This window comes from Triturus cristatus, chromosome 7, assembly GCF_964204655.1.
Source record: "Triturus cristatus chromosome 7, aTriCri1.1, whole genome shotgun sequence".
NCBI lineage: Eukaryota > Metazoa > Chordata > Amphibia > Caudata > Salamandridae > Triturus > Triturus cristatus.
In genome coordinates, this window is record NC_140590.1 from 1,424,891,312 (window position 1) to 1,424,911,113 (window position 19,802).

At 43.5% G+C, this 19,802-nt stretch overlaps 1 protein-coding gene across 3 annotated transcripts in view; it reads left to right on the forward strand.

Moving 5' to 3' along the window:
- RIPOR3 (RIPOR family member 3) overlaps positions 1-19,802 on the forward strand; it is a 456,892-nt gene that overhangs the window by 49,444 nt on the left and 387,646 nt on the right. Inside the window, exon 2 of one of the 3 annotated variants that reach the window (XM_085619147.1) lies at positions 19,575-19,666. The exons of the other annotated variants lie outside the window; for them this stretch is intronic. Coding sequence (XP_085475273.1) covers positions 19,603-19,666 — 64 coding nt within the window. The 5' untranslated portion in view covers positions 19,575-19,602. The remainder of the gene's footprint in view (positions 1-19,574; positions 19,667-19,802) is intronic. 3 annotated transcript variants of the gene reach the window in all.

Below are 19,802 nucleotides of genomic sequence, written 5' to 3' on the forward strand. Positions count from 1 at the left end.
ACACTCTAGCAAAGCATCATTTTTGCACCACCAGATACATCAGAATTCCTGACGTATCTGTAAATCCTTGCGCCTTTGAGCACCGTATTGTAATACTAGGGCATCTATGGTGTCGTAGGATGGCGCTCTGAAAAGTGACGCATCGCTGTTTTTGCCTAGCGATGCGTCACTTTCTATAAACGAGGCTCTGAATGCAGAGGGTGGCAGCCAGTTCTGCATTCACATGATCATTAAAATCACGCATGGGAAATATAACACAATCCTTCTACCTGACATTTTGGCTTATCATATGTTTTCATAATGAAATACCGCGTTTATCACTCTAGCACTGGAAACCCAACAACATTTCTAAAGTTTACAACAAAAGGGATACCTAAGAAGGGGAGGAACTTGTTAACTTTGGTTTGATATCCATGGGCAGTTGGAAAAGGCCTAGTTTTGCCAAATAGTGTTACGTGTTTCTTTGTTATGATGTTTGTTGTTCTCACGAGAATCGTGACAAAATTGCAAACGCGTCCAAGTCAGGATTTCCAAATACAGTTTGATCGTTACTCGCACAATATTTGTAGGAATGCACCGACATTTAGAATTTGGGATTGGCTCCCTGAACCTATTATGTGAGCCAAGTTTCAGCATTCCTATATACAGACAGTTTGAGTTATGCAAGTTGGAACAATGCACATTTCTTTTTATGAAGCAGCAACATATTAATCTTTTTGGTGCTCAAATAACTATAAAAACTGAAATAATTGTTAGGCCAGAAATCTTGCTGGACAAATCCCCTTAAAAATAGAGCCAATATGCAATCTGGGGGGGATTGTGGCTTGTGAAGCCCTGGCATCCTTAAGACTGAAAATTGAGAAAACACCAAGGCTAATGGGGAAAACCCACCAATTTATGTCACTGGGATCTAAACAAGCATTTGACAGCCAAAATTACATGTTTGGTTTGTTGTTTGTATTTAAGGGGGGTGTAGCTATCATCACAGTCATTTCTCAGTATATTTACTGCCAATATATCTGTCAGTGTAGTAGCCACTTTGTATCCCTGTGTAATATATAGTTATACTGTTTGCCTCAAGTTTCAAATTTCATGAACAGATCTTAGTAGCATAAAACAACTTCAGCCCTTGAGTGCAGCCTTGGTGAGACCTTCCATCCTCTAACTTTTCATGTCACCTCACGGCGCTGAACAGAAGCACCATCGCCCATGCTTGAATTTCAAAATATCGAGGCCAACGTTATTGACTGACAGAAAAAGACTACCACTATGTCATCAAGGCAGGTATATATGGGGAAGTGTAAATGTACTATCTTAACTCCACATCTACTTGCCTTGATAATATTTTGAAGTTGTTATTCTTGCAGTCCAAAAATGTATTATTTATTTAATTTTCCCTCTTCATCGGCTATCGAAATCCCCCCCCCCCCCCCCCCCCCACCCCCACTCGGCCCCAACACTCTTACCTGCACGGGCCGCGTCTGGAATCTGAGATAGTGCAGTGGCCCGGGGGCCCATATATTTTGGGTCTCATGCCTTGTAACCCACGTAAATCCATTAAAATCATAACTGGGTTCCATGTGAGCTTTCTGGCAAGGCGAGAAAAGAGCCAGGGGATTTACTTGCTTCTGCTTTGATAGCGGTAGAGCACTTTCTTTTCATATTTGAGCATAATACACAAGAAGCCAGTCGCAAATGGGATAGGGGTCCCCTTCCCATTTGTGGTGGGTAGCGAAAATATTTTTTAAGAGCAGGTGCCTACTCTCAAAAAATGAAACAAAATCGCAAAATGGAATCAGGCCCTAAGTTGCTGCATGGATAGTGCAACAACCCACCGTCTACCATCTAAACATTACCACATTATACTTTGAACTTTTTCATCATGAAGTTGTTCCATGGACAGTGAACATTGTTATGGATTGGTTTCATTTGAGGTGCTGTTTAGCTTGATTGCATATTACAGGAAACAGTGGTCCCTGAAAGCAAAATGGTAGGACAAAAAATGAATATAGTCAAAATTGAAACTATATTATAGCCAATGTCCAGCTGGGCATGGCAACTTTAATAAGTAGAGGTTGTTAACAGTGATCCAGAAAATGTAAGTAGAATCTTGGTGGGACACAAGCCTGTATCCTAGGACTTACATATCATGTTGACAACAAATAGTAGAACACATTCAGGCAATTACAATGATGTTTCTTTTTAGAGATAATGAGTAGCGAAACATCTGGTATTCAAATTGCCACCTTCACAATATATTACATATAGAAATATTTAAAGTGTAGGGTGGACAACAGAGTCGACGGCGTTTCGATCCTTATAAGAGGGATTCAGGATCATCATCAGGACTGTTTAGTTAAATTGCCCATATTTGGATTGCCTCGTGTTGCCATGGAGGCAACGAAGCAGGCGCCGAGTCTCGGTCTGACAACGGTACGTAAAAATAAAAATAAAAGGTAGGAACAATGCCTACGGACAACTCCTTCCGGAGTGGAGGACACGGTAAAATCTTAATGCACTAGAAGAGATGGGTTCCGTGGCCATGCAGGGGACAGTGTGTTCGGACGATGCCGGATCAACTGTGTGAGGTGTTTAGCTTGATTGCAACATAGAGTTGAGAGGATGTTTTCCACTGTGCATAAAGTTGTGCTCGGGCGTTCGCTAAGTAATGGTGTGCATTCCAATTGCCACTTATTGGGACTTCATTGACAGAAGGGAGCCCGCGATTTGTCAATGAAAGCTCAGGGTTGGGTATGCTAACAAGGATGTAGCCTAAAGGTTAGGGCGGTTGATTTCAAATCTGGAGAACCGGGTTCGAGTCTCGGCAATAAAGTTCAACATCCTGTGATTCTGGTCAAATCACTTAATCTCCCCGCGCCTAGCAAAAACGAATGTGTCCTTGTGTAAGCAACTGGTACTCATGTAAAGTGCTCTGATACCCGATACCTCAGGGTCAAGTTTGCGCTGTATAAAACTCCGAAAAAGAACCCTTCCCACCCCTGTTGATGGCTGTGAGTCCCCACCGCCATGGACTTCAAAACAAACAAGCATTGAAAATGCAGTAGGTCTCGCCTTTAATTAAGTTAAAGCCATTTGCTTTGCTAATAGTATTGTATAGCAAAGTAAATGGCTTTAACTTAATAAAAGGCGAGACCTATTGCATTTTTAATGCTTGTTTTCGTTTGTTAATGAGAGACTGACTGCTTTGCAAATGCTTGTTATCTACATATGTATCCCTGCGATTTTATAATTGCACTCGGATTGTCGGCAGTCCATGTTATATACCTCTACGCATGTAGTTATCCCGTTTCACCTACATTCTATGCCCTAGTATTAATCCTCCGGAATAGCATTCCTCTGCTGACCTCTAATCTTCGCTCTCTACCCACCAGTTCAGTGCACCATTGCCTCCCTTGCAAGCTTTTTGTACTGCAATCCTTCGTAAATCTCTAACAAAGGATGTACTCTATCCATTATTTGCTTTGCTATGCACAGAACTCAACCCATGGTTCCCTGCCGCCTGATGTTTACGCACCCTTCTTCGGTACAGCGCCATGAGACCCTGCAGGATTTAGTCTAATCTCTATAAAATAAATAAATGTATAACCCTGTCGATCAGTTGAAACCGAAGTCCGTCCCACCCCCTCCTGAGCTGTCGTGGGACGAAGAAGCACAAGCCAACACCAGACCCGCAGACATTTTCCAACCCGAGCCTTAGGCTGCCTGCGCCCACATCACCCTCCATGGCTGCCGCAGTGAGGGTCTGGCCTCTTCTATGGAGTCCCCGCGCATTCTTCACAATCCGTTGCCCGTTGCTGGGAAATGAGCATGTTAAACACAGGCCAGCTCGGACAACGCCCTCCCCTGTCTCCCGTGGCCTAATTACAGCCATTTCCGAGCCGGCTTTGCCAGCTCGGGCTCTCTGTGGAGGTAAAACTCGTCGGGTGAGAACGAGGGCAGGCTGCAGGCTGTTGGTGTGGAAACGGGTGCCGGGGAACGGTGTCCGCCCTGTGGCCTGCTGATGATGGGAGGCTGGGGAGGTCTGAGCCGCGCACCGCCGAGGAGCACAGGGCACCCTCCAAGGCTGAAACTCAGCCAGGCCCCGCACAAGAACAAGGCAGGATGTTTCTAACGGTGAAGTTTGGAGGTGAGTTGGGGGGGGTGGGTGAAACTGGGGAAGGGCAATGAATCTCCTCAGACAGTAGTTCTAAAACCGTGGCAAGCCTGGTACCATCCTCAGTGCAGCATACCTCACAGTTCCTATTCAGCATGTGCACTTAACATACACCTGGAGGTAATGCACCGGTTGCAGGGACCCACCTGTTTGTAATCTTAGGTTACAGATTTAAATACACCCGCTGTCGACTCAACCTTCCATTCTTCATCAGTTGATAAAAAAGAAGCCACTTTTAATTGAGTGATAACAACATCTAGTTACAGCATTTGTGGGGACTCGCAGCGCTGTATGTGCATCTGTACATGCCAGCCGCGGTGTGCCGAACGCCTATGAGTGTACTTACATCTGTGGTCCATGCTCCGATGCGCAGTGGGTCTGCCCAGTGCTGGAACGAGAAGTCTGCAGGTCGAGGCACAACCATGTACCTGCTTGCTTTATGACTGTAAGTAACACACAAGTCACTTGTGATGCACCCCCAGGAGCAGAGGAGCCCCACGCGGCATCATCTCAGCCCCTCGAGTGCATGCAGGCAGTCTACGGAGCAGAGACACTCTTCCTCTATACACAGACATCAGCACCCTCATAGACTCACTCACAGCAGAATAATTCACTACATACCTCAAAGCGGGGGTTCGAGTCTTGGCAGGGACGCTCAACATCTGGTGACTCTCGGCAAATCACTTAATCATCCTCTGCCTAACAAAAGGAATGTGTCCGTCTGTAAAGCAACTGGTGTCGACCTCGGGTCGAGTTTGCACTTTATAAAACTAACAAGAACAAGCATTTGCAATGTAATCGGTCCGATTGCATTGCAAATGCTTAAGTTTAAAACTGAGCGCGACGCCGCTTCACGGACACCGCGCTCGGTTTCTTTATATATTTCTTAACTTTAACACTGAGCGCGGTGTCCTTGAAGCGGGCGCTGCGCTCAGTGCTAAAGTTAATAAATAAATAAATATTCCGAGCGCAGTGTCCGTGAAGCGGCGCCGTGCTCAGTTTAAAGTTAACCTGCTGGAATGACCAAAGAAGTCCTCACCCTGTAATTAAAGAGGATGGTAACACGCCGCCAGTAAACAATCCAATCCCGGTGGGCGGGGCCAAAAGGAGACAAGGCGGCAACAAGGAGGGACTAAGAAGCCTCCTTTTCAATCGTAAGCCTGCATTTTGCTTGCAGGATGACGCCAGCCAATGAGGAAGAATGGCGGGGCTTCAACTCCGCCTCCGAAAGCTTTGGAATCTGTATTGATTACAAGAAGCTCTCATACCGAGAGCAGCGCATGCGCACTGCTTTCGCCAGCCGAGACCTAAAAAGGATTTACGAAGATGCTTAAACCAACAGTCCAGACATAAATGTGTCCATCCACCACTTTCCAACAGAATGTGGCCAGCTCATCTTAACAACAGAATCACAAAATGTGAGGAAATAAATTTAAGTAGTGCATATGCGGAGTGAACTCCTTCTCTGTAACTATGTATATTGAGTATAGTAGGGACATCATTGCTAGTTGCCATGAAATTCCAGGATTGAAGGATACCGACACCAGAATTATTAATTCTGGGCAGTATCACCATTCGCTGAATCCACATAATATGATAAAGAAGCCTCAAAAGGGGCAGGATTGAGGAGGAATATTTTATATCCAGACATATAATGCAAAATCTATATAAAATCTCCTATAAAATCTAAAAAGTGCTAATTTACTATGGTACACATTTGTTTATTTTTGTTCTAAACATTGTTTTTTTCTCTTGATTATGTACGGAATAACACGTTTTCATACTTTGTTTTTCATGTATATTTCTTGCTACCCTCTGTACTGTTTTTATGATTAATATTATAATTCTGTAACTTGCTCTTTAACTGTTACAATAAAGCTCTTTAAACTAAGGGGCAGGATTCTAAAGATACAGGAACACTGATCCTTTACCGCACGCAGATTCCACATTCTAGGGCCTTGTCCGTTGAGTTTATACCTGGTTAAAGAGGGTGGAAAATGTTGGCGGGCCAGCCTATGGTTCCAAATCGCACATAAATGCACCCCCTTAAAACTAACCATGGTATTCCAGTGCCCAATAAATTCATTTCTAGGAACACCAGACCATTCAGAATATGTGTGCCAGGGTGATATACCCTGAGGATACTAATCCAGTTGACAAGTGACGAGGGTATAAAAAGTAAGGAGTTGATAGCGCAGGGAAAATTAGCCCTGAGCAGTAGTGTTGGTTTGAGAAAATGAAAAATGTCTGATAAAGAAATACAACAAGTAATCCATAAGGAAGAATTCATAACAATATTTTACCTTCAGGGCTAATATCGTAACACAAACCATTACCTGAAGGTAATGGTTTGTGTTACGATCCTAACCCCACCACCCGATCAAACCTATAACCATAAACTCAGCACTGTTCATAAACGTTACCCGACACATGGAATGCTGCAGTTTTCACATGCTGCTTACCCATATGTGTCTGAATTATAGTGGGAGGGATCCAAACTGAGCAACAATTACCTTAATGTTTTGTAATTTGTGATGTTTGATGACATGTTCTTTGGGGTTTGCCCAATGGCAGGTTGGCTAGTACTATAACTTGATTTAAATTTCAATATTATTGTCTGTTTTAGTCATTAACATCAAATTTGAATAATTCTTTATGGGCACTATTCAGCTGGTCTGGATTCAGGTTATTGAAGGTATAGGGGGAAGGACCCCATGCAAAACCATGATGTTTCAATTCCTCCAGAAGTAAATTGTTTGGTTTCTCCATCTTCCAAAAACAATAAACTCAAGAAGGAACCTAAGTCATGGCTAGAACAAGCCTTGCACCGACGCCACCGTCAGTTTTACATTGTCCTAGTTGTATTAGAGAGGGACTCATTAAATCACCCCAAAATGCCTCTCCACTTCTATAAAACAAACAGGAGGTGATGGGAGAATGCTTGCAAGTCCAGCCACTGGTAATTACTCGGGATAGCATTCCAACCCATCGTTCCTACTGGAGCGGGGTCAACTGATTTGCATAGATTGGGTCCAAACTGTGGTGGCACAGAGGGCAAAGGATCGATGGGTTACAATGCTACACCGAGCGATTTCCAGTGGTTACACTTATAGTAAGCATTCTTCCCATCACCATTTGTGTGTTTGGTCTCTTCTATTATTGTCATGAAGTTAACCATTGATAATCCTCCAGCAAGAGTGGAGAACTGTGACATAAAGTCCTACAAGTACAGCTAATAGAAAATGTTGTATGTCTGAAGCAATGGATTCTAATTAAAATAGTGTCTGGAAGGAATTCAGAACTTTTGATCTGAAATTGGGATCTAACCAGTAAGGAGACTCCATAATACTTTTAAAGTTGCTCTCTCACTTAAATATGTTAGCTTAGTCCTCTCATTGAATTCTGAAGCAGTAATAAGAGATATCTTTGCCCAGAAACAAATACCCTGGATCATATTATCAGCCAGTGAAGAATCATCACACACACCACAGGGAAGCTGGAAAAGGGTCAAACGTCTTCATATCTATTTCTCTTAAACTGTGCAAAGAGAATATTGCCTCTCAATTGTAATACAATTGCTACACCAAGCTAACTTAAAGGGCCAAGTATTAGATACAGAAAATCATCACAAATTCCTCTCGCCTCTATGCTGCTGCTGTAACTCCATCAACCTCCAGCTTGAAGACAAACCAGGAAGATTCTGGGAGCTGGAGTCCTTTCCATCCTCAATGCTGTGAATGGCTTGGTTGATATCTCAAGTGATTGTGCAGTAGACTAAAGATTGACCCACTGGACATTTCTGATGAAGTTCTTTTCTAAGGCCTATGGTCATGTATTTGTAAGGCACAGGTACACCAAGCCTTTTTGGCGCTATTCTGTTAAGGGCGAGACCGATCACATGTTGTTAGTTATGAACAAATAAATAAAAAGGTCTTAGTTGCTTTCTAAACTGGAGCAATGAGATGTCGGCGTGAATGATAAGCAGAGAATCGCAGGTTTTTGCAGCTGCTACCAAGAAAGCTTTGCCAGCAAAGGTAACAGTGCGAGACCTGGGTTGAATTAACAAATGTAGCTTACAACACAGTGTACAAGAAGGGTATACCAATAAATGTTTCCCGCAAGGAAGTCAAGAGAATTTTCGTAAATATTCAACTTTGACGGAGAGTCAGTGCAGTGGTCTCAACACTGGGGCGATGTGCGAGTGAATAGGTAACTTGGTAAGTAGTCAGGCGGCAGGGTTACGAGGGATGCTAGGTAAATTGCATTGCTGGAGTCCAGTCTCAATTGGCTAGGGTGTTAAAAATGAGAATCAGGAAACATACATTGATGAAAGGCAATAGGGATCATCGACCTTTAAGTTGTCAGAAGCTATCTTGGCTCCATTAGTTATCTGTGTTCTTAAGGAACAATTGGAATCAATATGAATACCTAGGTTATGGCTTGAAATTGAAACTTTCTGCAGAAACTGATCGCCAAGGGCCACTCCACAAATAACTAGTTTGCTGCAACAATGCCGTGAAAAGAGTTCAGCGTTACAACAAACAATTTATGGACGGAATGCTGACAATGCAGACATTCTCCCCCAGTCAAGAGATCTGGGTTAAATCCATCGTTCTTTTGCCCACTACGCCACCCCAGTTCAAACATGGCCATATGCAAATCAGTCTTGACCCTGTGCCTCATGGGAACAGTCTAGCCCGAACTGCCAAGCCATGTCTTCCCTGGACCGGAATCAAGCATCCTAGGACCGGTTTCTGGCTATCAGCCGTCATCAGCCAGGATAGCTTGACTCCAGTGGCGTAGTGAGCACGGGTCCCACGTCTGGGAATACCCATCCCACTTAGGGCGAAAAGCGTTACAACAAACAAATGATGGACGGAATGCTGACAATGCAGGCATTCTCCCCCAGTCAAGAGATCTGGGATAAATCCATCGTTCTTTTGCCCACTACACCACCCATGTCTGAACTGGGGTGGCGTAGTGGGCAAAAGAACGATGGATTTAACCCAGATCTCTTGACTGGGGGAGAATGTCTGTATTGTCAGCATTCCGTCCATCATTTGTCTGTTTGGTGAAAAGAGTTCAGAGCATCTTTGGACAGCCATCTTGGATTGACCTATTTATAATGTATTTAGTACATTAGACCACACATAGACCAGGAATAGGAAATTAAGGTTATTTGTGGATTGGGTTCTATAAAACAGAGGGTAGCCTGCAGGGATGAACTTGCCTGGAGGCCAGCTGTCAGCTCCTCTTAGTGATTAAAAAGATAAAGGGCCTGAACATGTAAAACATCAAAACTGAGCATGGTAGATTTTATGACAACACATGAGGGCAGATATCTGAATTTAAGGATTCAAAGGTTTTCAGGAGTACTCTTGAAAAATGTTTCTTAATGTGTACGTACAATCACGGTAAGAGCCTTTCGCATACGCAGCTGAACAGAGGGGACAACCGGCATGAGTAAATCTCCAACCGATTCCAGAGTGAGATATGTACCAAAGTTGTGAATACGCACAAACTTTTAAGTTTGTTGGGGTTTCCAGATTTTCTAGGAAAGATCATGGTGGGCCACTCACTGCCCCGTGTTACAGATTAAACATAAGCCAATTTATAGGTGCAATTTCACCTTTTGTGATTTCCTTGGCCTCATAATAAGTGAGACATGTGAGCTTATACATGCAAATTGCCTCAGAACTCGCATATGCAAATGTCTTTCGTGTGCTAATTGTTTTCAGAATCAGGCTTGAAGACTGGAAATTTAGGGTGTTTCCGTGGAGGGAGGTTACAAAGGCGACAGAGGGTGGCCTTCATAACTGATCACTCTTCCACACCAGCTGTAAATCGCTGTCATTCACACCAGAGGCAAATTCAGGCAGACCAGGTGAAGATGCTAGCTAGTCAATTCTAAAACAAATTTCATGGATAGTAAACCCAATATCATAGTTAGTCTGGGGCCAAAAACCACGAAACAAATTGAAACAGTGCACAAAAACTCCCAAGGGAATCTGTAAATAAAGTACATGTTGCCACCTCCAAATCTATCTATTATACAAACAGAAATGCAACTCACTTTGGCATATTCAGTTGAAACATTTCCATTACTTGACCTAAAGAGGCCACACAAATTGCAGCATAAATTGCGGTACAGCGTTGCGGTGTCATGCAAGGATTTTGGGTAGCCTGGGCAAGAAATATTTTGGAGCCCTTGTTTGGAAAAGCTTTTCATTTTATTACTTACCAATTTTTGCCAATTTGCCAATTCATGCTCTATGTTGCCTAACAATATTGGATTATACATTAAAGATTAAGATACAAAAATACACAAATACACAAAAGTAAGCTAGAGAGAAAGTTCAATTTCCTGGGGATTGGGGGGGGGGGGCTCGGAAGTGGAGGGCCCTGGGTATTTGGAAACTTTGTCCATGCCTTAAAACGTCTCTGCAGCGTTTGGGTAGATGGATTTCTCAAAAGCCCACACATAGCTTAGAGAAATCTATCCTTCATGCAATAAATATATAAATTACCTTGGTTCTATAACATGTAGCCCTAATCTGCTTTGTACATTTTCACAATTTATGTTTGTGTCAGGGGAAAGTCGGAGGGTGTGTTAGGATAATTATTCCTTCACATTCAACATCTGCTAACATTTTCAGATTAGTTGAGGGTTTGAAATTAAAAAAATATTGAATTAAATCATGGTTTATTTGCATCGTGTATTAAATCTTGATTGGAACTCCAAATATTTTTATGGCAGTCAAGCATGGCATGAAATGATTTACCATACTCTGTTCCTGCTTACGATTCCTTAAAGCAATGTAATAAATATGGTTCTTCTTAGAAAAAAAAAAGTAGAATTCCTTTGTCAAAATAGCCATATGGAGGCCAGTGTTTTGTGCTTCTTTTCCAAGGGATGTCAGACCCTGGAAAAAGCTTGCATTTGTGGTAGGCTGGTATTGTCAATAAGAATGTTATATTTCTAGTTAACTGAAAGATATGCAAAATATTTTGAAAACCTTCCCAGTCGAAGGGTTAATATTTGGCAAAGAAAAAATTAGCTCAAAAAGACCGTGATACTGTAAGATACAATTTCTTGCTCTTTAGTAGATAACAACACTTCCTTATGGAACTTTCCTGTGCGTTTGGTTGACACTTTCACCCCTCCTCCAGCAACTGGATACCCTTCGGGTGATAAATTCTGCTTCACAAATCCAAATAACATAACACGTAGTACCGGTCCCCAGCCACTTCCTTACTCATTATATTTACTACCCTAGTAACTCGTCCTGTTTACAAGTATGATATTTTCAGACTTAATATGGTAGAAGTAAATAGACCATCTCAAGATTTAACAGTTGAAATCAAAATAGGACTAGAGGTAGTTTAAATGTGAGGGGAGAAAGGCTGGAATCAGACACTGTCTTCATGTTGGAACTCACAGGGTCTCAAGGCCAAGGTACTAGTGTCTGGACTTTAATGTCCTTGGCTCATGCCAAAACATCTTGGGGTGCATGGATGCTATTTCCCTTGTATCCTGCTTGTCCTTGGCCTCCCCCCTTATATCCAAGCCCACCGCATCCGCTGAGTGAATATGTGGCTCCTCACCACACATGCCCAGATTTAACTGGGTAGTGCCTATGCACACATAGGCACCCATGTCGCAGCCCTGCCTTTCAATAGGTCCAGAGGTGACCACACATGTGGCTTATGTATCGAAGCATATCTGCTTGTAAGAATTCATTGAAAATGCGCTTATTACATCCTACTATGAGACATAAGTACTAGTGAGGCTGGATTAATGTCATAAGGTGGCACCTAGTGGTGCTGCTAATGCCAACTAAGGTGTACATACTCCACCCTTAGCAAGAACTTATGTGGACAAGATGCCCAGATAATGTAAGGTGAGCTGGAGAGATTAGCAGGTACCAGAGAGTGTCATGATCATTGATGAAATTCGCTATTGATCCTGGACACCACTCAATAGACTGGTGGCACCACAGTCAGACAAATGCTTTTTTTGTTTTCATTTTCAAACTTGTTTTTTTTCATCAATTTGCTGGTTTACTACTTTGTAGGGAGTATCTGGTTGTCATCGTCTGAAGATTAACAAGGCTGTGTATTTGTTTGAGGCTCTATTGAGCATCATCCAAAGACATTCCACAACCTTGAACAGTAACAAAGATGTATTGTCTTTACAAAATAACACATGGAGGGTTAAATAATGATTCCATGTGTTAGGGTTGTAAATACTTACAGTGGACCAACTCATCTCAACAACTTTGAATTTGTTGTGGACGGCTTTTTCTCATTTCCATGTTTTTTGGGGCATCCTTCATGAGCTTCCCCATTCAGCCCAAGACCTATGAAGATCTGTGAGATGTGGGAATCTCAGGAGCTCCTCATCACATTCTGCAGGAAACCCCATCGTTGTGTTCTTCAGTGCTCACACTTTTTATTTTTTATTTATTTATTTGAGTTTTATATAGCGCTGGCTAGACCCGGAGGTATCAGAGCGCTTTACATGGGGTTCCACAAAGTTACAAAATTACATCAGTTACCAGTTACATCAGTTACTAGAAGAACATTTCAAGAGCGTAAAGACTAGATAAATGGAGCTTAGAAGGGAGAGAGGGAAGGGTAAAGGAGTAGGAGGAAAATAGGGTGGAGAGACGAGGGAGAGTCTGCCCAAAGTCCAGCTGGGTAGGTGACGGCCGAGGGGGGAAGTCCACAGCCCATCTTCTCTATAGCTATCAGGTAGCTCTACCTGGCATCGGCCAAATAGCTAGGTCGCAACGGAAAAACATTTAAAAAAATGGAGCATAGAGGGGTAAAGGGGTGGGAGGGAGGGAGAATGCGAAGGCGAGACGAAGGAAGGTCTGCCCAAAGTACGGCTGGGTAGGTGACGGCCAAGGGGGCCATCTCCTCTATAGCTATCAGATAGCTCCATTGGGAATCGGCCAAAAAACTAGGTCTAGCGCTTAACATAAGAAAACATTGTGTTACAAATTACAAAAATGATTACATTAATTACAGAGAGGTTAGAAATTCAATACAGGAGTTATTAGCGACCATGAAAAACAAGATTCACAGAAAAGAGAGGGGAAAAAAAGAAAAAGGCCAGGGAGAGCAGGGAGTCCATGGGAGGGAGTCAGCAGCAGAGAAAGATATGAGACATAAGTCTGAGGTCTGGCTGGGTAGGTGACGGACATAGCAGTGTGCCAGAGCCTGTCTCCCCTATAGCTGTCTGGGCAGCTCCACCGGGAATCGGTCATACATTTCGGACTCCACCAGATAAAGATGAGAATCAGGAAAGGATCAAAAGTATAGAGTCCAGAGATGGGCTGGTGGAGCTGGCGAGGGTGGTGGGATAGGAAGGGGAATGTAGTTTGCAGCCATCTTAAGGTCAGGCAAATCGAGTCTGATGATCTCCAAGACTCTGTAGGTGGTGTTGTCTCTAGATTTTAGGATTATTTCCTCAGCTAAGCCCATCGGACTCCCTTGTCAGATGGGACATCTTCCCATACCGGTGAAAATACATTGGTGGGCGCCATTTTAGAGTCAGGCTCCAAGGGTTCCGCTTAGAAATTAAGTGCCAAGTTTACTGGGTGTTAAATTAGTCACCAGCAAGATCTCAAACCCGAGTTCAGGTTGTGAAAGGCTGTTTTATGACTGTGATTGTGCGGAAGTCCTGTCTAACTTTTCGGCAAAGGGTTAAGGCATCATGAGTAGTCCTACTGTTCTTTCCATGATCAGGTTCACTCATGAAAAACAGTCGCAAGGCTGTTCTTGCCTCTTTTTTTTGGACTTCCTATTGTACACTAAAAGTCTATTGGATTGTGAGGAAGTTCTGTCTATCTTTTTTGCAAAGGGTTAAGGCCCCATGAGTAGTCCTACTTTACTTTCCATGATCAGGTTCACTCGTGAAAACCAGTCGCAAGGTGCAACAAGGCCACCTATGACCCAAGGGGTATGTTCCAACCCAACAAACTCACTTGTGGTTTCAGTTTTTCAAATAATTATGTATTGGTTACTCAAATCCATAAGATAATGTTTTCTTTATTGAACTCACTTCCATTTGTTAAGTCAAGAATTACTGTAATTCTTTATTTTAAAAGGCAATACCTTTACCCCATGAAGACATGTCTGGTCGAATCTTAGGGTGATCTTTTTGCAATAGCCCAGTAAAGGTATCCACCACAAGAAGGGAGATGATTGTTCTTTATTGCATGAAGGACCAACTCAAGGAGTAGGCATACAGCCTGGGTTTTTTGCCCACCGTAATAAAGTCCATGAGTCAAACAAAAAATAGATATATCTATACAAACTGCCAACAATTCTTTACTGGGCAGGTGGATCCGCTGATTCTACCTAAGTAGCTGAAATGCAACACTTCCAGGCTTGATTACAAATTATGTCTTGTACAATTTCCTGTTACTAGAGAAATCTCCACCTAACTTGTGTTAGCTATTGTTTACTTATTCATCATCAATACACAAATAAATGGTGGACAGAAATATTTCACGTTTCAAAACTTTCCCAGAAACTCTAATAGCTCACCTCACATTGTGATGAAGACGTGTAATAGGAAGAATCAGGTAGAAACACTGTCAACACCTATTACAGATCTGTATGTCGAGTGAATTATCAATTTCACCACAGTATCTCACAAAGTAGGATTTATGTGAGGCCTTTTACAGATAATATTTTAATCAGAGAGTCGTTCTCTCATTAGTGACTGGTCTCTTATGCCATGTAAGACCCACCACTCTTATCAGCCCTGTGTGCCTTTTCTTAACGCATTGGGTTTGGAAATTGAACTTCTATGTACTCAAAAACATTAACCATACATGTGCTTGTGCCAATAACAGAATTTTATTTTAACAAATATCTTTGCATAAATCTAATGTCGAACTCACGTTATTGTTAATTTAGACCATTTTTTGAGCTAGAGGACTTAATCAAACAGCCACATCTTTTTAAGGAATCACTCTTTGCCACTTATCATTTACCAGCACGGTTATTGTGAACAGGTAGTTAACTATTCTTATTTCATTTGCCCTTTAATTAATATTCTGGAATCTCTGCTTCTGTTTCATATACAATGTGAACCACAACCCTTGTTCAAGCTCTTATATTATCAAAACTCGATTATGGTAGTGCTACCCTTGTGGGCTCTCCGAAAATCAATTTAGCACCATTGAAGGCTACATTGAATGCGACAGCCAGGCTCATCATCGGATCAAAATAAAGTGATCATATCACCCCTGACTCAAATCACTGAAATGGCTTCCTTATAAGGCTAGGATCCATCTCAAAATTGCTTGTATGACCCGTAAGGTGCTGCACCACAACACCCACTCTTACCTGACCGAAAAACTGACCCTACCCGTTGGAAACAGACTTTCAAGAAGCACAAGCTCCCTACTACTTCAACCACAAAAATTCTACAAAAGGAAAACCTACAACAGATCCTTATCCGGATTTGCCCCCAAAATCTGGAACTCCCGAGATCAGATGCAACCCATCCCCAGCTATCTTCAGGAAAGAAGCAAAAAATGTTCTATCCACTAAGTTCCTCTCATACTAATGATACACCTTCTCTCCTCATGAACGACTCTTTCCTACCTGTTTGACGTAGCTTCTTATACCGCCTTCACCATACTCCTGAGATCTGTGATGTTTTCCTGCATTTCCCAGCCATCTCCACACCATTCAGACACCTATCAGACATTGCCTATGCCAGAACTTTTGTTTTTTCTATGTGCTCTTATCGCTCTTCTTACTATTTGCTTCTGTAAATTTTGCCTCCATAACTTCGTTTTGTATCATTTTGCCTCCATAACTTCTTTTTGAGTCATACCTTACTTTATTTTGCTTGTAAAGCTCTTCGTCATCCACAAAGGTCATGCTCACACTATATAAAATGCTAAATAAATAGAATTTTTGAAAAAAACCAAGACAAAGATACTGAAGAGCTTCACAAAATAACAATATAAAGCAACATGTAATGCGAACTACAGATATGACATTTATAATAAATGATTTCAAATGGGCATTTGGTGACAGTGTAAACAGGAATGCACTCTCTTAGGTTAAGTCTTTCAACAGAGACTTTTGAGTTTCAATGCATTTCTTGCTTTGATGGAGGAGATTACACTGAGGGCCAGAGACACAATTAAAACTCTTCTATCTGCAGGCGCCTTCCAAGGGCTATTGCTGAGACACCAGTAGTGGCTCCTCCGCTACGGTGGAGGAGCATCGCCCCCCACCCCTTGCCAGATACCTCAGAAACGTCAGGAAAGAAAAAATAAAACGATAATAAACACGTTTTATTATTGTTGTATTTTTCCTTTCCTGCCGAGCCTTTGGGTGAGGGGCCAGGGGATGAGAGTGTTGGGCACTGTTGTCAGTGCACATAATAGTTTGGCCGGCCGTCTTAGACTGCCCAAATGGTCATGCGCACTGAAGCTCTCTCCAACCCCAGCTGCGTTGCTGGGTTGGAGAGAGCAGGCACAGGCTCCCAGTCTACCTGGAAGTGCTAATCCACAGAGCTCCGACCAATCCTGAAGCTGCACTCATGCATGAGAGCAGCTTCAGGACTGGCCGCAGGGCAGTCTGCAAGCCTGTGCCTGTGGGGAGAGGGGCAGAAGAGTGCAACGTGGCTGGCTGCAGGTAAGGCTTTTCAATTAATTATGTGTTTTATTTTGGTGCCCGCGACTCCTATGCCCCTCACATGTCGTCCGCCCTACCACTCATACAAAACACTGGCCGCTACTGTGGGACACCTGGTAGTTTCGGTTCTACCCTTGTGTAAACTCACCTAATAGACCTTGGCACTCTTGGTTCATAGTATCCTAGTACATCAAGTCCAACATGGCACCTTGCAATGCCTGTTTCTTGTATACAGATGCATACCAGCGAAACGTGGTGGTAGAAGAGAGATGGAATCAATCACTGTGTTTTTCTTCTGTAAGGGCTGGCTTGTGCGATCTTTGGCTCGGATTTGCTATTGTTCACCCCCCAACAGAGAACTGCATACAAAATCCAACCACAAAGGCGGAAGATCTGTGCAGTGCCAAAACTACAAACATTTGCATGCCGGTGATGTCATTATAGTTGCACTACAGTGCAAAGACGAGGAATCGGTATCTTGCAAGAAATGTCTGTTAAAGGGAGATCCCTAAATACAAATTCCGATGCAAAGGAAACTGGTAAAGGGTAAGCCACCTAAAAATATGTCTTTACACATGCAATTCTAAGCATGAAATATCAGCCAATGTTCCACTTAGCTATTTTATGCTCCTGGTTTTATTTAGTGTTAGGATTTCATGAAGAGTCAAGTCACTCTTTTTTAGATGACTGGCAATGTTCAACTCCCATTTGTTCTGACCCCTACGCATTACGCCCCATTTGCCCACAGTAGCAATGGGTTTGGTCCTATCCAACACAAGTAATTTTTGTCACTGCGGTCATTCAGTTTTCAGTGCAAAGTAGTTTTTGCACAAGAAAGCTGCTTGTTGTTGCTGTTTGTGCTGCAAACCCAATGACAGCTTAACCCCTTCCCTGCTCATGACGGAACCGTTCCGTCATGAGCCACGGTTGGCGTGTGCTCATGACGGAACGGTTCCGTCATGACAATCCTGTTGGCGGCCGCTCCGCCGGCGCGGCGCTGTTTCCCCGCCTGTGCGAGGGGACAACGCAAATGGGCGGAGTCATGACGGAACCGTTCCGTCATGAGCACAGCTCAACTGTGGCTCATGACGGAGCGGCTCCGTCATGAGCACAGGCCCGCCGCGCTGCCCCCCTGCCCCCCCCCAGCGCTGCAGCGGAATGTCCGCAGCAGCGAAGGGGTTAAGGCTTGAGCAAATATTTTGGGTAGAGGGTATTCTAAACTATTGCATCAGTTTATAGTGTTATATAATTCAAGGAGCAAGAGACAACTTTGGTTTTTATGTGTTCTGTATGGTCAGTACCATTGTTACAAAGGTAACCTGGTGATCAGAATGGGAGTCTGTGAAGTCTAACAACACCATGTAGACCCTCTGGGGTATATTTATCATTAGAAAATGCAGCGCAGCAAGTCACTGTGCTGCACTGTACTGAGTGATAGGAAAAGGGCAGGAATGCGCCAACCTAAACATTGTACGGTGCATTCCTGCCTTTTCCCAGCGCTAGTGCACAATGTACCGCCTAGAGCCAACGCAGGCACTCTTGCACCATGGTGCAAGGATGCCTGCGTTGTTAGCAGGATTATTTTTGTGCAGGAAGGGGCACCTCCCTGCACAAAAACAAACCCCGGTAGCATTGTCCTCTCTCTATGGGTGCTGCAGAATACAGCACCCATAGAAAGAGGAAAAAACTATGAGAAATAAACATATTTATCCTCGTTACGCCTGGGGAGGCGTACCAGTTTTGGCGGATTCCCAGGTCTACCACTTATAGTAAATTTAGGAATGCATTACAATCCATGGGTTTTGCGTGGGAGCACCCATGCACAACCCGTGGGACGCCTCCCTGGGGCGGAGTAACGCAACACAGCGATTTGTGAAGCATGGTGTTACTCTGGATTTATCAAGCCACTCAGGGCCACGCAAGGTGGCCTTGCTTGTCTTGATAAATAGTATCTCGTGGGTTGAGTCCCTTTTGCACCTCATTGCGTGGTGCAAAAACAACGCAACCCTTGACTAATATGGCCCTCTGGATGAAATCACAACTGTGCCTCTCACTACTTCACCCTGATCCAGTTAACCAGTAATCTGGCATGCCTTCTCGTGCTTACTTGCCTGCCTTCTCTGCAACAAAATCAATGTGCTGTACTATTAGCAACTACCATCCAATTCCACGCCGGAGGTAGTTGCACACGTTTATTTCATTAACTTAAACCCCCCAGACAGACCAGTGTGCCAGTAAAGCCATGCAATAAATAAACATATACAAAGCATCGCGGGCTTGTCCTGACATATTCAAGACAATGCGCAGAGGGACACGGGCCCCGCGCGCGCAGCCTCCACCCCTCCTTTTGGCCCTACATCCTAAAGAATCGCTGAATCTTCCAATGGGATTACTCGAATTACCTTCCTCCCGCCAATCCCAGGGCTGCACGTTTCTACCGCCCTGTCACTCAGTAAAATGGCGTCCCCCGGCTCATGTCTGGCGTCGGCCGCAGCCTCTGCCAAGGGCTCAGGGCTGCGTAAGATCATGTGTGATGCTTTTGGACGGTGGTCATTTTCTTGGCCTGCGCCTCTAGAGGGGTCCCTTTGATGCTTCCTGCCCCATGTGAAGGAAACGCAGCACTCTCCTGTGCTTTTTTCACATTTTTCGATGTCTTTTCCGTTTAAGGCGCCGGAGGTTGAATTATGTCATTTAACCCGAATAGCGTCTTTTTTCCATTTTCTTTCAGATCCTAATGAGTCACAGCAGCAGATCACATGAAACACCATGGGAAGAAAAATACATTAAACACAGCACCGAGAGGGCCCTGCACGTATAGCGGTGAGTCATGGGAGGGAGGGGACAAAGGTTTGTGAAAGGCAAATTCATCTTTGGAAGGGCCTCGAGCCCACTGTTTTAACAGTTGCACCCCTCAGTAACTCCACTTACAAAAAGGTTCTGTAAAACTTGAAATCTG